This window comes from Stenella coeruleoalba (genome assembly GCF_951394435.1).
Source record: "Stenella coeruleoalba genome assembly, chromosome: 11".
NCBI classification, from domain to species: Eukaryota; Metazoa; Chordata; class Mammalia; order Artiodactyla; family Delphinidae; genus Stenella; species Stenella coeruleoalba.
In genome coordinates this window covers 61015346-61032083 of record NC_137157.1, presented here as the reverse complement: position 1 = coordinate 61032083, position 16738 = coordinate 61015346, and the positions used below count along the sequence as shown (strand labels likewise).

Genomic DNA, 16738 nt, shown 5'->3' with positions numbered 1-16738 from the left:
CAGGTGTCCCCTTCCTCTCCAGGGACAAATAAGCTAAGTGGACAGGAACGTGATCTGGGGCGGGGGGAAGCGCAGGCCCAGAGTAACCATCACCAGAAGATGTCTCTACTGGAGTGCGGAGGAGAGGGGCGAGAGTGGGGTCATGCCCCACTTGGCCTGGTCTCTGTATGCAGATGAGGCGTGGGGACATGTGGCCAGGGAAACCAGTTCACCCAGGCCCACCTTGGGGTCAGCTTACTCAGGAGCCGAGCTCTCTCAAGGACGAGCTGGACTTGGGACGGAGGCTGTCGGGGAACGCCTTTCTGGCTCTCAGTAGCTTGGGGAGGGGACTGGGGGCTGACTCCTGGGCTAGAGTGTTTTGACCACCCCTTCCCCCAATCTTTTACCGCTTGATCTTTCGGCTCTTGTCTCAGGAATCTGGATCTTCTTCACTCCATCCCCAAGCCTCCTCCAGGGAGCCTTCCCTGACTGAGCCCGTTGCAGATCGACTGGGACCGCTGTCTTTCACCGCTCTCTGCGTCCGCCTGCATCAAGGGGTCTGAGCCTCTACGGCCTTCCTCCCCACTCTGGACGGTACAGGCTTGGACCAAAAGCCTGGGCCTCGGAGGGGTGGACGGCGCGATGGCGGAAGCGCGGCCCTGAGAGGAGCTGGCGGGCAGAGAAAGGTGGCCGGCGGCCAGCCCCGCCCCTACCTGTGTAAGCCTATCCGCCCGCGCCTAGAGGATAAAAGCGGCCAAGTCGCCCGGAGGTCAGCGAATTCGGCCCCCTGTCCCCCGCCGCTCGGTCCAGCCCGGCCCAGCCAGCATGTCCATCCACTTAAGCTCCCAGGTCTTCAGCTCGCGCTCCTCCGCCTTCCCGGGGCGCGGCACCCAGGTGCGCTTGAACTCGGTGCGCCCCGGCGGCTTCGGCGGCAGCAGCAGCAGCCTCTACGGCCTTGGCGCCTCGCGGCCGCGCGTCGCCGCGCGCTCATCCTACGGGGGCCCAGTGGGCGCCGGCATCCGCGAGGTCACCATCAACCAGAGCCTGCTGACCCCGCTGCAGGTGAACATCGACCCCTCCATCCAGCAGGTGCGCCAGGAGGAGCGCGAGCAGATCAAGACCCTGAACAACAAGTTCGCCTCCTTCATCGACAAGGTGAGCGGCCCGCGCTGCCCCAAGCCAGGATTCAGGCCCCAGCAGCCGCCCCGCAGCGCACGTGGGCCAGGGGCTGGGAGGGCTGCTGCCTGCTCTCTTTCCGCCGATATCTGGGACTGTACCCTCTCCATGAACCCTGTAGCTATTTTTGTCCCCCTCGGCCTCCAAGCCCTCTCTTGCAGCTAGCTACCCAAATCTCCCTGCTTTTTCCTCCGGGAATGTGTGCGTGGGTCTGTCCGGTTGCCCAGGTGAGCTGTGCCTGTGAGTCGCTGGGGTTCTTGGGCAGCTTTTGTCATCCGAGTCAGGTTGGGAGCTCCAGACGCCAAGGCCAGGACTTCTTTCTCTGGGCCCCCTTCTCTGAGAGGGGGCTGTGTGGAGTCAGAGATGGGGCAGGGTGAGATTCTCCCCTCCCGCCCCACTTATTATCTAGCAGATGCTGGAAATAAAGGGCTGGAGGGAGGCAGGCTCCTGGTCCCATCGGCCCCACCTAGCTGGTCCTCCATCCTCCTTTGGGTGGTAGGAGGTGAGGTTATACTTGCCCTTGGAGAGAGCTCATCTGGGGGCACTGAGGGTCACAGGGAAGGGCCATTTAAGAGGTGTTTTTCCTCTCATGTCCCAAAGGGGTGGGGCATAGAGATGGGGAGAGCGCACTTGTGGGGCTGGACCCAAGAACTAAGGGCTAGCCCCCTGGGCCCCTCTGGCCAGGGCAGGCTTTCTCTTTCCTGCCTTTGTGTGCCTCTCTGCTTCCCTGGTGCCCCATGTCCTCCTCTCCTTCACCCTTCAGACTGTGCACATCCTTCAAGTTCTGGGGCAGCCTCCGCAGGAAGCCCCAGGCCCAGGTTCCCCCTGCTGAGGCTCGGCTGCAGCCCCCAGATCCTGCTGCCTGAGTTGCTGGTTTTGAGGAGGGCTGCTTCCCACACCAGTCATTTTGGTGCTCCTTAGGGACTCATTTTACATTGGCTTGATTGTAGCATCCTGTCCTGAGGCCTTGTGGGAGAAAGAGGGAAGGGGAGAGAGGATACTGAGAGGGGAAGGGATGAGGTCCCAGCCTGAAGGGAGGGGGCCCGAGTCGGGCTCCGGACACAGACAGGAAGTGGGCAGCCCTTCAGACAGGGAGATGGAGGCCATCGCCTGTGATGCGAGGGGAAGCAGAGGAGGGAGGAGACTCTAGAGCACAGCACTGGCACATGTCAGTGACCTGAGCCCTGGACACACTCTGAGACAGTTGAGACAGAGAGTCCTGGAGGAGAGGCTTGTTCAGGGTGGGCTTCCTGGAGGAGAGCGCCAAGGGCTAGGGGCCCAGGTTGGGGGAAGAGCCAGTGCGAGCGTGGATTCTGCTGGATGGCTGGAGACCCTCTCAACCGCACTGTGGGTGGCACGGTCTGCCTCTCCTGAGTTTCCTCCTCCCGTCCCTTCTAGGTGCGGTTTCTGGAGCAGCAGAACAAACTGCTGGAGACCAAGTGGGCACTGCTGCAGGAGCAGAAGTCGACCAAGAGGAGCTGCCTCCCGGGCATCTTTGAGGCCCAGACTGCTGGCCTGCGGAAGCAGCTTGAGGCCCTGCAGCTGGACGGGGGCCGCCTGGAGGTGGAGCTTCGGAACATGCAGGACGTCGTGGAAGACTTCAAGAACAAGTACTGCCCCGCAGTACGACCTGCCGGGATCCATGCCCTGGGCACATGTGCCCCTCTCAGCTCACCCTCTGCAAATCCTCTCTGGGTCAGGGGTCAGGGGGTACAGCTCCTCAGTACAACAACTCCCAGAAGGGAAGATCTTGATTAACACGTTCCCTGCTTCCCCTCTCTCCTCTTTGTCTCTGGGGGCTTTTCCAAGTCGCTCTGGTCCTGTCTTCTGACTTACTCCCAGTGAAATATCTCAGCCCAGCCCTGATCTGCACTGCTCCCTTCAGAAGCCTTACCAAGGCCCAGGAAAGGGCAGGGCAAGAGATGATGTGCTTCAGAACTTGCATGGCCCTCAGATTATTCTAGAACAACTCTGTTTTGTTCCCGTGAGGAATTAGAGTCCAGAAAGTTTCAGGGGCTTGATCAAAATCGCATAGTAGGTCACTGGGAGAGCTGGGGCTTGTTTTCGGGCCCCTGACTCCCAGGAGGAGACCTGGAACCAAGCTGGGAAGGAAAGAAGCAGAGAGCATGATCATTGTGGGCGATGGAAGGGGTTGCGGAGGCTGGGGGTGGGTGCGGCCAGGGCAGGAACCAGAAAGGAGGCTGTGAGGAGGGGCAGGGAGTGGGAGGCTGGAGGCCGGGAAGGCTGGGTCTTGAGGACAGGCCTTTGAGGTGCCTGCTGAACTCTGTTCACATTGAATAGAAGCCAAAGCCAGAGGCTGGGCCGGTGTCCCTGCCCAGTGGGCACTCGGGGTAATGAGTGAGTTCTGTGCTCTGCCTGGGGGCGGGTGTATGACTAAGCCGGAGCAGGGACACTGCCTTTGACTGGACGTAGAACAAACAAAGGCCTCTGCAGGGAGTGTCTCTCCATTCCCATCCCCCATCCCCACCCCCGACTTCCCTAGGGCAACAGTCAACAGGATTAATCCCACAGCAGGTAGAAGGCAGGTGGAAGCAGACCGGTGCAGGACAGGGAAGGCCTGGGACAGCCCGCGAGCCCCTGCTGTCATGTGTGCATGTGTGCACACGTACTCCCCCAGCCCCGAACCCACAGGGCACTTTCCTGGGGAGCCAGGCTGAGCTCCAGGCTGGGGCTGAAGGAGGAACCGGAAGGGGTCCTGAGTGCAGCTGCCCAGGGAGCTCCTATCTGCACATCCTCTGGGCCCAGTGGCGCAGCAGGGGTGGAAAGACGGCCTCGCAGATATTTTCCTAACTATTCTAGAGGCCCTGGGGGAGTGGGACGTTGGGGGTCTGGGCTCCTGGAGGGCCTCTGCCTGCCTGAGTATCCTGCTCCCCACTAAAGTTGCCCCACATTGTTCCTGCTGTTCTCCAGAAGCTCGTGGACACTGCTGGCTTTCTGTTTCTGACATCTATTTTATTTTTGCGGTACGCGGGCCGCTCACTGTTGTGGCCTCTCCCATTGCGGAGCACAGGCTCCGGACGCGCAGGCTCAGCGGCCATGGCTCACAGGCCCAGCCGCTCCACGGCATGTGGGATCTTCCCAGACTGGGAAGAAGACCCACGTCCCCTGCATCGGCAGGCGGACCCTCAACCACTGCGCCACCAGGGAAGCCCTCTGACACCTATTTTGAATCCTCAAGTAAATACTGGGTCAGGCCCACCTGCCCTCTTGCTCTGTGCCCTGCTTTGCCGGCGTCCTCCTACGGGCAGGGGGCTGGCTCCTTGGGAGAAAGAGGGATGGAGGGGGGTGCTCTGGGAGTAGCGATGGGGGCTTGTCACCTAGTTGGGGGCTGGTTCTTCCTCCTTCCTGAGTCCACAAGGTTCCTCCTCTTCGGGCCCCTTCTTCACCCTCAGCGGGTGGGATTAAGCAGGTTAAGGTGTGAGCTCAGGCGTCAGATGCCCAGGCTTCAAGTCCGGGCTTTGCCACTTAGCGGCTTGGTGACTGGACAGAGTACTCAGCCTCTCTGTGCCTCTGCTCCTTTCCCTGAGAATCATAGCACCATTGTTACGGGATTGTTGTAGGGATTAACTGAGAGAATGCATGGGAAGCACATAACAGGGCAGGCCCCGTACACAGTGGTCCAGAAGCAAGGCTGCTATTCGTCTTCTCACTCCCAGTATAGGCAGCCTTTGTCCTTTGATCCACGTATGTTCCCTGCTCCCTCACCCCCACGCCTGCCAAGACTCAAAGCCCTAGGAACAGCCGTATGGAAGAGTCAGGGACATTTTGTTTCGTAGCTGACACCTGTGTTTTCAGGTGTGTCATTAAGGAGGGGTAAAGGAGATGCACGGCAGACTTTCACACCTGGATACGGGGGGATGGAGGCAGAGCTGCACCAACACCATGCTCCCCTCCTTTACTGCAGGTACGAAGACGAAATTAACCGTCACACGGCTGCTGAGAATGAGTTTGTAGTGCTGAAGAAGGTGAGGGGGTCAGACAGGTAGGGTGGGTGGCATTGTAGGAAGCACAGGGGACAGGGGACCACATGCGTCTCACCTGAGCAGCCAGTAGGGACCTGTGGTCAGGGTCTGGCTGGGTCTATAAGAAGGGAGCGATGGGCTTGGAGAAGGTAAGATATGGAAGCCAGCCATTTATAAGCCTGCTTCGTGTACATATGTGCACACATGTGTCTGCACGTCTGTGTGTGTGTATTTGTGTGTAGGTGTGTCTGGCGAGTCACTACACTTGTTTCTGGGCTTTTGGAGGGGTTAGAATTATGACTACAGGATGGAGGTTAGAAGGGACGATTTCAACCCCAAATAAGGAAGTGCTCTATCAGTCAGAACATTTAATTACAGATGAGGGTGGCACATGGCATGCCTGAAATATTTGCTGAATGAATGGGATGGGGTGCCTTGAGGCAAAGTGAACTCCCTGTCCCTGGAGGTGTGCAAGTAAGGTCAGAAGGCCTTAGGAATATCTTAGAGGGGATTGACTTAATCTGATTCAAAACACACTCACTCACTGTTCCAGGCCCATCCACAGAAATGTTACCTGCCCTGGAGTGCTGGGCCCTTGGAGATTCAGGGATGAGTGGAAGGGAGCCCTTTCCACAGGAGCTTAACCACAGCAAAGGATGGCTCTCAGGGGACCAGACTTGCAGTGTTATCTGTTGCCCCCCTGCCTCATATCACCCATGCTGCTAGCTACATATTTAGGCTAGGGATTTGCCATCCCTGGGAGCGCTGTCCTGGAGTCTGAATGATTTCATGCTCTCCCGTTGACTGATGAGAAGCTGGGGCCCATAAAGTTGAGGTGATTTGCTCAAGGTCACGTAGCTAGTAGGTGGCAGAGCCGGGGGTGTGTCTAAACCACTAAGGCCTTTAGGAACTGGTAAAGCGCTAGGTTTGGGGCTCCAGGCTGCTGTGGGCTATCAGCGCTGCGTAGGCACCTCCAGTCCTGGGGGTGCGTGGAGACGATGTTCTCCTCAAGCCTGGATGGGTCCAGTGGAGGGAACTTCCCACCGTGGGCGTGTCAGGCAGCCTGGAGGAGCTGTATGTTTCTTGGTAGGGGAGCGGTGATTGGTCCTGGGGGTTGGACAGTACTGGCTTGCTCCCACGCCTGCTAAGTTTTTCGTGAACTGAGGACATGGTGTCCCTCTACCCCTTCTCACCACCACCCCTCCCAGGATGTGGATGTCGCCTACATGAACAAGGTGGAGTTGGAGGCTAAGGTGGACACCCTGAAGGATGAGATCAACTTCCTCAGGACCCTCTATGAGGAGGTGAGGACCTCAGGGGTGGGAGATATGCCACAACCTGCATGTCCTAGCCAGGGGGCTATCTGGTCCACCCCCTGCCTCTGGGTCAGCTGGGGTGTGTGTTGGGTGCATGTAGGGGAGTTGACCCCTGAATAAAGACCCCTGCTTGTTATTCTTTCTGGATTCAGGAATCCAGGGTGGGTGAGGAACTCAGTAGGAGCTGGGTCAGCACACCAGGGTGGAGTCAGTCAAAACTGGCCTTCCAGAGATGTGGGATGGTCATTTGTCAGGAAGGGGGATTGGGAGGGGCTGGAAGAAACCAGGAGGATGTTGAGGGATCCGGGCCGTGACAGGGTTCACAGGTGGACTGGGTGGGCTGGCAGGGGAGCCTGAGTCAGGAGAGACTGGAGTGCCTGAGGGTTTATACCCACCACTCAGCCACCCTCTCTGCCTGCCCCTCCCATCTCCCCTCCTGCTCAGCTTGCCCTGCCCTGGGCTTCTGGTTCCTTTCCCTCAAGGGGATTTAAAAACCTCTTCATCCCATCTGTGTGAGTCTCTGGCCTTAGGCAGAAGATAGGGTGGTTGATCATCTGGCTAGTCTGGGACATAGGAAAACGTGAGGCAAATTACAGACCGGTTCTCATTTCCCTTCAGTCTGGTCTTTACCTGAACATCCAGCCTCCATTAGCGTCTCCGAGAGAATTTCCACATATGTGAATTTCAGGGGCTGGATCCTTGAGGCTGACTTTGGGTACTTCTGGCCTCAGTGTGGGCCTTCATATGTCTATCACATGTTATATATGTGTGTGTGTGTATGTCTATACATGTATATATAATTATTTTCCTCTCATTATGAAATACATACTCATTGCAGGAAATCTAGAAAATTAAGTAAAGCATAAATTGAAAACAAGTTTCCTACACCTACTCTTATCATCTTGATACCTACCTTTTCAGACTTCTTCTCCGCATATACACACATAGAGATATAGAAATACATATAGTTAATAAAATAGAATCATACCTTTTTTCATGTAACAGTATACCACAGATACAGTTCCCTGTCCGTAAATACGGCTGTATCCGCGGTGTTAAAGGCTGCAGAGTGTGCGTAATACATGACTTATTCTACCCACCCCCTAGTGATTCCCTTCACAACAGAGCTCAGCTCCAGTAGCACCTCGCAGCCGGGAGCCATTGCAGTTCACCACACTCTGTCACTTGTTTGTCCGCTGTGATCCTGCCAGACTCTTGATTTCAGAAGGTGCTAATGGGCTTTTCTGGGAGCCAGGGCTGATGGAGCTGTTTAGTGGGTGCTGGGTCTGTGCCCCCTGGCTACCTGGTGACTCAATCCCACTCTGGCCTCTTCTCCCTTTTTCTTTCCCTAGTGTGCGGGGAATCCCAGGATGGGCATGGGGACAGGGACGGGTCATGCCCCAAGTCCTGATGTTCTGTCTGGTCCCTACAGGAGTTGAAAGAGCTGCAGTCCAAGGTCTCAGACACGTCTGTGGTCCTGTCCATGGACAACAGCCGCTCCCTGGACCTGGACGGCATCATCGCCGAGGTCAAGGCCCAGTATGAGGAGATCGCCAACCGCAGCCGGGCTGAGGCTGAGGCCTGGTACCAGACCAAGGTGTGTGGCCGCTGGAGGCATATTTTCTCTTCCTGGCAGAGTCCTCCGTGGCGGCTTCCCTTACTCCTCACCCTGTCTCAAGCCTTTGGGGCCTGGGTCCCACTGTGCTGACAGGCACCAGGGATTAAATCTGTGGTGGTCTCCAGTGTCCTGGGAATGAGAGGAGGAGAAGGCTAGGTCCTTGCCCAGGGCAAGATTCCAGCCTGATGTGGGGGGAGAGGGCAGAGGAAATGGACGTGGATTAATAATTATGATAGCTAAATCTGGCAAGTAAGCACAATGCTAGGCAAAGTTTCAAAGGTTTTATCTGTATTGACTCATATAGCCCACAGAACGGCCCTGTTAGGTAGGCACTAGTGTTATCTCCCTTTTACAGATGAAGAAACTGAGGCATGGAGAGGTTAAGCGATTTGTCTAGCTCTGCACAGCTGGCAGATAGAAGAGCAGGGACCAGATCCTGGGTCCGAGGGCTCCAGAGCAGGTTTAATCGTTATATGCACTGGGTGTGGGCAGGGCAGCTGACAGTGCAGTGCTGAGGGAAGAGGTGGGGAGTGGGTGTGCTGGGGCAAACCAGTGATCTGGGGGAGGGAGCCTGAGGGTTTAAAAGCAGCATAGAGCATTGTCTCTTCAGAGACAGGGAGTCATCCATGGTGTATGTGAGGACACACGTATGCCAATAAGGACTTACTGTGTGACACTGGGCCAGTGCCTTCTGTCCTCTGGGACTCATTCACCTCACCTGTAAAATGGGTGGTGCTGACAAAGGGGTTAATAGGTGAGGGTCTCAGACTTCCAGTGATTCTCCAGTGTTAGGACATAATGGGAATGGGCAGAGCCCCGAGATCAGTGGAATGGGCCTGGTGAGCCATTCTTGTCCCCGCCCCGTCCTGGCTGGGAGGAAACTGAACCCCTCCCCCACCCCACTGTCCGGGAGTCTGGCCTTCTGGTATCGGGCAAAGTTTGCTGGGAGTCAGACTGTCCCTCCCTGGGAAGACAAGCTGGGAGGGCTTGTCACTCAGAACCTGGGGCCTTCCTTGGGTCGGGAGAAGACAAGTCACCTGTAACCACGGTCCACCCTTGCCATACTCTTCTGTGTGGTCCCTCCAGTTTGAGACCCTCCAGGCCCAGGCTGGGAAGCACGGGGACGACCTCCGGCGTACCCGGAATGAGATCGCAGAGCTGAACCGGGCTGTCCAGAGGCTGCAGGCTGAGATCGACAGCAACAAGAACCAGGTGGGCGCCAGCCCTCCTCCTTGGGGCATGTGAAGGGCAGCCAGCTGGGACCCTGCCCAGGATGAGCAGCAGGAGGCTGGGGGCGAGGGGGTCACCCCTGCTGCTCTGGGGACCAGGCTGGTGCGGCTCAAGTCTCTCGGGCCCACCTGCGAGCTCTCTAAGACGAAATCTTCTTGGCCAGGTCCTGCTTGACCGAAGGGAGAACAGGAGTCCTAGCTGGGCATGGAGCTTGTGGAAAGAGCCTCGGCCTGGCTGGCTAGACTAGAACCACCATTTGTTACCACATTGGTACTGAGCCCTCTCCTTGCACCTAGCTCTGGGTGCGATGTGTGCCTGGGGGCAGGGGGGAAGGGGGTGGAGGGCCGGAGGTCAGCAGAGTCCCTCACTATGGCTCCCGAGGCCCCGCCCCACCTGCTGACCTCACTCCTCACCACTGCCTCTCCGGCTGTGCTCTTGCTGCTTCCTGGAGCTTATATTTGCCAAGCATCTTCATGCTTCAGGGCCCTTGCACTTGGTGTTCCCTCTACCTGGAATGTGGTTCTCCCAGCTCTGCACATGGCTGCCCCTTTCTCGCCCCTGGGGTTTAGGACAAAAGACCTCTTCTCAGAGATGGCTTCTTCAACCCCCCAGCCACTCTCTCAGCAGTCTGTGTGAGGTTCCTGAAACACCTATCACTCTCTGAAATTTTCTGTCTTATTAATTTAGTATTGACTTATTAGGTAAGTCTTATTAAGTATAAATAAGTATTGTCCCCTACCTCCACTGGGATATTAAAAATGCCTTAAGAGCAGGGGCCCCCGTCTGTCTGGTTCACTGTTCCTCCCTTCCCAGCACCTGACACATAGTCAGGGCACAGGTCTCAGACGACAGACTGATGGGAGGAGGTGCTGTGAAGCTGGGGTGGGGGGTATTGATGAGGAAGGGTCCCCCAAGCCCTGACCAAGGCATGGGAGTGCTCGAGGCAGCTAAGCCTGGGCAGGTGTCTGCAGTGGGGAGGGAGGGAAGCTGATGGGTGGTGGCTACTTTCCAGATGAGCCGGGGGATGGGATGTGGGGGTGATCTACCCAGAAATGTCCTCCCCTTGGAGCCCTGCAGGCCTTTTTACATGAGGGTGAGGGTGGAAGCTGCCTCCCGGCACAGATTCAGGGCTGTGAGTCACCGGTGCGGCAAGCCAGCGTCCAGCCCTGGAGGGGAGGCATAGAATAATGAATGGCGGTTTCCCAAACGCCGCAGCTTCTGCCACATCCGGTTCTCCTCTTACCCAACAGGGCAGAGCCAGACCCCGGAGCTGGGGTGTCTATCACCGTCGGGGGGCTCAGAGGCAGTGGCATGGCCTTGCCAAGGGGGCACCAGTGTGACAGGGAGGGGCACTGACCAGTGGATGGGGGCAGAGGGCATCAGCCAGCCTCCTGGGCAGGACTGGGGGTGTTGTGCAGAGAGGAAGAGTGCATGCTCGGAGGCGAGAGGGTCTGAGGGCAGAGCACAGTTGTGAGACGGAAGGAGGACCACTGCGCGAGGGGATGGGGATGGTGGCTCTCGGAGCGAACGAGAAGCGGCTCAGGACTAAATAGGCCCGGCTAGTGAGGGACGGGCCACGAGAGAGGGCACACTAAGGCCAGGCAGGAAGTGGCAACTGATGGTCACGCCCGTCCTGAATCATGCCACCCCTGCCCAAACCTGGGGTCCGTTGACTCGGAGTCTAGGGGTGCCAAGCAGCGTCTCTGTACTCCAAGTCTCCCTGTTCTGGGCCTGTTCCAAACTGGTTCCTATTTTGACGGTGTTTTTGGTTCTGGTCAGCTGCCTGAAATTTGAGGACTAAACTAGAATCCCATAGCCTTGGAACTCCTCTAGCTAGGGGTCAGGTGTGTGGGCATTTGTAAATCATAATAGCATTTACTCATAATAGTGATCATAATAGCATTTATTAAATGCTTACTGTATACCAGACACTGTGCCAAAGACTTTTGTATGATTTCGTTACTTGCAATATCTCTCTATGCATACTGTGATGACTGCTAGTTTAGAAAAGGGGAGACTTTTGGCTTAGAAGGGTTGATTCATCCAAGATCACATGGCTTGTAAGTGGCAAAGCCAGAAGTGGAAGGTACGCATTGGGTATCAAAACCCATGTTTGAAACCCCTGGGATTCCCTGGTGCTTGGGAGAGGAGGCTGGTGCCAGTGAAGCCACCGTAAGCAAGGTGCCCAGATGCTCACTGCAGCATGGGGAAGCAGGAAGGCAGTGGCTGGTGAGGCCTGCCCCCCCAGCTCAAAGCCCCACTACCCCCCACAGCGTGCCAAGTTGGAGGCTGCCGTCGCCGAGGCCGAGGAGCGTGGGGAGCTGGCTGTCAAGGATGCACGGGCCAAGCTGGTGGACCTGGAGGAGGCCCTGCAGAAGGCCAAGCAGGACATGGCCCGGCAGCTCCGGGAGTACCAGGAGCTCATGAGCACCAAACTGGCCCTGGACATCGAGATCGCCACCTACCGCAAGCTGCTGGAGGGCGAGGAGAGCAGGTGAAGACAAAGAATCTGGAAAGGGGATCCTTTGGGGCTCAGTGAGGCCTGGGGCTTGACGTTCATCCATTTGCAAGCATTTCCTGTGCACCCTCTTCTGCAGGGCACTAGGTGTGGGAAGTGCAGGGAGGGTACAGATGATGATTGCTTCTTTGCCCTTGATGAGATGGCTTTCGAGAGGGAAAGACCAGATGCTGTAAGCTCAGTGAGAAATTTGAAGTAATAACAGCACTTTCGCGCGCGTGTGTGTGTGTATGTGTGTGTGTGTGTGTCTATTAGCAAGCTTATCTTATTTGATCCTCAGAACACATCAGGTAAGCAAGACAGGTATTATTGACTCCTTAGTGTACAGAGGGGAAATTGTGGTTAGTTTTATTAATTGAGGGGACAGGGCCAGTGTGCGGTCAAGCTCTGTTGATTCCTGGTCCAAGCATCTTCCATGGTGACAGGCTGCTTCTCACCACATAATTGAGGGCTAAGTCACGTGGTATTGACTGAGCGTGGTGAGGAGGTAAATTTCCCCTGTCTCCAGAAGTATTTGCATACTCACCTGCAGCCTGAGATGAAGCTGAGTTGGGTTAGTCTTACAGGGAATTCTTCACAAAAAACTCCACATCTATGTCCATGAAGTTGGGTCTTCATTAGTACCTTGATGGCTTGATTGACTCATTCAGTCAACAGACAAGTGGCCTGGAAGCTTTCTAGTGTCCCCATCTCTTGCCCTTGACCTTTGCCCTGCCCCCTGCCAGGATTTGGGGCTGCAGCTGGCCTTCCCTCACTCCCTCCACTAAATTGAGGCCTCTCCTCCTCCCTGCAGAGTAAACTCATTCCCAAGGCCAAGGGCTCGGTGACAGTGAGACTGTGAGTCACAAAGCAAACACCGGCTGTCTCGGATAGATTTTTAATTTCCAGTGTAAGACCTGTTTCAGCCCCACAGCCTGCTTAAAACAACCCCCTCTCCTCCTTCCCCCCTCAGTCCTGGCTGGAGCTGAGTTCACTCAGTCAACGATTCACTAATTATTTCAACACATATTAAATAATTACCGTGTGCCAGACCTCATGCTAAGGACTGGAGATGCAGGAATCAATACAGCCTTCTTTGAGGATTTTATGAACTGGTTAAGAGAGGCAGTCATCTATATAAACAACGAGGACAGCTACCATTTACAGACTCCCGTGTGCCCAGGGCTTTAGGTAACTTATGTTATTTAGCCCTCACAAACCACACTGTGAGGTTGGTACTGAGTTAGGCCCCATTATAGGTGAGGAACTGGAGACTCTGAGACATTCCCAAGGTCATGTAGCCAGCAGGCAGGAGGGCCAAAGTGAAAAGGCTGAATGTGCGGGGACAGAGGAAGCAACCTCAGTTCTGCTCGGGGCCTGGACGGAGGGGTGCGGGAGTGCTTCCTCCAGTGCTGAGGAGAGAGCAGCCCTCACAGGTGTCTCCTCTGCCCCAGGATGACCGGAGCTGGAGTGGGAGCCGTGAACATCTGTAAGTCCTTGGCTGCGGGCCCATCGCCTATGCCGTCCAGACTAGGCTGGGTCTATTGGATGGCACATCGGCCTGAAGGCCTGGCCTTCTGGAGGCTGGGAGCCTCCTTCCCTCCAATAGCTTTCAGCAGGGGCCTGCAGCTCCCATCCAGAGAGGCTCAACAGCCCAGGAAAGCCATGCACGAGGACAGGGTGGGTGGGGCCAGTGTGGAGCAGCCCTCACCTCTGTCTGAGGCTCCTTCTGGGTTGGCCCCTGGCTGTTGGTGGGAAGGGAGGTGGGTGGGAGGAGGGAGATGGGCAGCTATGGCAGGAGGGCGGGGGCCTCGGGTAGTGGGCCTCACGCCGATGGAGACCTCCTCCCTTCTCTCTCAGCTGTGGTCGGTTCCACGGGCGGTGCTGGCAGCCGGCTGACCTTCGGGGGAACCATGGGCAGCGATGCCCTGAGATTCTCCAGTGGTGGAGGGCCTGGGGCCCCCAAGGCCTATTCCATTAGGACCACATCTGCCCCCGGCAGGCGCACCCGCAACTGAGCCTCTGGTGTGGGGAGACACATACCCTCTCCTCCCATCGTCACAAGAGGACCTCCATCCCTGGTCCCATCCCTGGTCCCAAGACTGCAAGGCAGTCTGAAAAATGATGTCAGAATAGCTTCCAATAAAGTAGCTGCTTTCTGAGGCTTGGGTGAGCCCATGCCCAGCACCTGGTATCCTGGCTTCATTAGGCTGGGCGGGGAAGGCGGTGGGGAGGGGAGGGCTTGAGAGACCGCAGGGTCTGCCCTGATAACTGGGACAGCACATTGGTGACATGGGGGTGCTGCTCTATGGAACTTGACTCTTATCCAGAGTGAGGCCTTGACCTCTCCCAGGGCTGGGCCTGATTCCAGCTCCTCTCCTGAAGAAGCCCAGAAGCCCCTGGAAGTTCTGGTTCTGCCAGGAAGTGGGCACTGGAGTCCTCTCCTGCTGAGGGCGTGGAAGAGCCGTTTGCACCCACTCCCTCCCCCAGCCAATGCCCTGTGCTGTCCGAGAACATTCCTCAGTGGTGAGAAGACCACACGTTTAGCTGCCCTAGGCCTGGGTTTGGGGTGGACCAACCAACTGGCAAATCAGTCCTTCCTGGGAGAGAGAGGGAGTCAGGCGGGGCATAAAGTTGTGCCCTGGGAGACGCAACCTCAGTCACTGTGGGAGGGTTTAGGAGGCAGGGGAAGCAGCAGCAGGTCCACACTGGAGGGGCCGTGGGACCAATCTGTCCGTCCCAGAGCTGGGGGAAACCAGTCATTTAGACTCTTGGGGATGGAGGGGAGCTGCCAGAGCTGTGGGCGAGGAGCCCTCCCTCCCTGGAGGAAGTGAAGAGACAAGCGGGGAGAGAGACGCAGGAGGAGAAGGCAGCAATCGGGCAGGTCAGGCCGGCTGGTTCCTGCAGCCTTTCCACCGCAAGCCCAGGGGCTCTCCGAGCTCTGGGACCCGCCGCCGGAGGCAGGGACGGCTGGCTCGCAGAACGGTGTATTTACGAAGCAGAAGCCGCCAAGCAAACCACACCAGGTGGCTGCCGCCACCGCTTTGGCCGCAGGGCGAGCACACCGGTGCTCACCCCCAGGTTCCCGCTGCAGCGGGCGCTGCAGACGCTGCCTGTCGCCGGCCGGGAGCCGGACACACAGAGGTCCCTGCAGACGACCCCGCCCCGGGAGCTGCTGACACCTGCGGGGGGCCGGGGAAGGGAGAGAACGGGGCTGAATCGCCTCGCAAGGTCGTCACCAGCGGCTCCTGCCTAAGGGCCAGAGTCCCCCCACCCCCTCTTCTCTTCCTCAGAGCTCCTTCCCTCTATTTCTATTCCCCCTTCCCCCTCAAACAACCTCACACCTGGGCACTTCTTCCAGTAGTCTAACCTCAAGCATCCCCGATAAACTGTCAGCCCAGGCCCTCCCTATAGGCTGAAATAGCTATTTAAGTTATCATAATCATTCACTGCCACATCCCCCTCCTTCCTTTCAGGGTCTTAAACTGTGCCCCCCGTCCCCACCCCCCGGCCCCCGCCTCCTGTCTTTGTAAATAAAACTTTATTGGAAGCCAGCCACACCTATTCCTGAAGTATTGCTATGGCTGTGTCTGCTTTCACATTACAACAAGCTAAGCAGTTGAGCAGAGACTGCGCGACCCGCAAGCCTAAAATATTTACTATTTGGCCCTTTAAGAAAAAGACGGACCACCAGGAGCCCCAAGCTCTTATTTCAGAACCCACAGTATAGATAACTTACAGACATTTACAGCACCAATGCCCTTAAACAACCTTGTGGGGAGAGAAAAGAGTCAAAAATTAGTTGGGGGGAGCAGAACTTGCAAATTCCCTCCTCCAAGTAATCATGATGAAAATTAGATGCAAATAATATGCAAACATGCTCCTAGCTCTAAGCACAGCTTGGAGGATGAAGAGACATCATCCCCACAGATGTGGTCCTCACCCCTGCCCCTCGCCCTCCAGCAGGCGCCTGTAGGTGGCGATCTCGATGTCCAGGCCCAGTTTGGAGTTCATCACCTCCTGGTACTCCTTGAGCAGGCAGGCCATGTCCCGCTCGGCCTTCTGCAGGGCCTCCTCCAGCCCGGCCAGCTTGCAGCGGGCATCATTAAGGGCCGCCTCGCCCTGCTGCTCCGCCTCGGGCATGGCAGCCTCCAGCTTGGAGTTCTGGGGGACAGGGGAGGGTTATTAAGGCTCCTTCTTCTGGATTTAGGGTCAGAGACCAGGTATCCACTGACCATTGACTATCAGAGGAAGAAGGGGCCTTACTCGTTTGTTAAGTCAGGGGTTGCAAATTAGTGCTCTTGGGAAATGTTGGCACAGTGTCCTTAATTTTTGAAATTTAATGTAAAAATCCAAATTCCTGGCTTCTCTTGAAAAGCCAGAGAATCCGGCCACACTGTACCTGCATTTCTGTAGGGCCTGCCTCAGTTGGATCTGATCAGCTCTGCCCGTTTGTTTTGTTTTCCAGTTCACCACACCCTAGTGCCTTCAGTACAGCCTGCTTCACTCACTTACTAACATCTGGGGTCATCTAAGTGTGTGGTCAGTGATCTAGAGCAATGGGCCAGAGAGGTGAAATGGCTTCCCCCAAATCACATGGTGAGCTAGTGGCAGGGCTGGTTGGAGAGCCCAGGTTTCCTGCCTCTCAGACTGGTGCTATTTCCTCTGCCCCATTCTGCCCCTGGGACCATGAGAGCCCTGGTCATTCCGTTCCCCTCCATAGCCCTCCCCCTGCGCCCCCCATTCAGCGGGGACGGAGAGCATTCTCCGTGGAGAAGACTTGCCTGAAGTTTGACGTTGCTTCTTCCCCCACACTCTGGCAAGGTGTCTGACTTAAATCTCCCTGCTCGTTGATCTCCTCCTTGGTGCGGCTCAGGGTCTCCCCAGGCTGGATCACCGTGGCCTTGATCTCCTCGCACTGGGGGAAAGCACAGATGCT

The 16738-nt window shown here is 56.7% G+C and overlaps 1 protein-coding gene across 1 annotated transcript; it reads left to right on the top strand.

Annotated features, from left to right (window-relative positions):
• Positions 1-747: 747 nt before the first annotated feature.
• KRT7 (keratin 7) lies at positions 748-13991 on the top strand. Its single transcript, XM_079937989.1, has 9 exons — positions 748-1134; positions 2554-2765; positions 5081-5141; positions 6347-6442; positions 7887-8051; positions 9159-9284; positions 11576-11796; positions 13254-13288; positions 13660-13991. The coding sequence occupies exons 1-9, from the start codon at positions 805-807 to the stop codon at positions 13815-13817; spliced, it is 1404 nt and encodes a 467-aa protein (XP_079794115.1). The 5' UTR covers positions 748-804; the 3' UTR covers positions 13818-13991.
• The last annotated feature ends 2747 nt before the right edge of the window (positions 13992-16738 follow it).

Bases quoted from the DNA above. Each gene is read 5' to 3' on its own strand.
- KRT7 (XM_079937989.1), top strand. From the start codon at position 805: ATGTCCATCCACTTAAGCTCCCAGGTCTTCAGCTCGCGCTCCTCCGCC. The intron at 5,142-6,346 runs GTGAGGGGGTCA...CACCCCTCCCAG, and splicing joins AGTTTGTAGTGCTGAAGAAG to GATGTGGATGTCGCCTACAT. The intron at 6,443-7,886 runs GTGAGGACCTCA...TGGTCCCTACAG, and splicing joins TCAGGACCCTCTATGAGGAG to GAGTTGAAAGAGCTGCAGTC.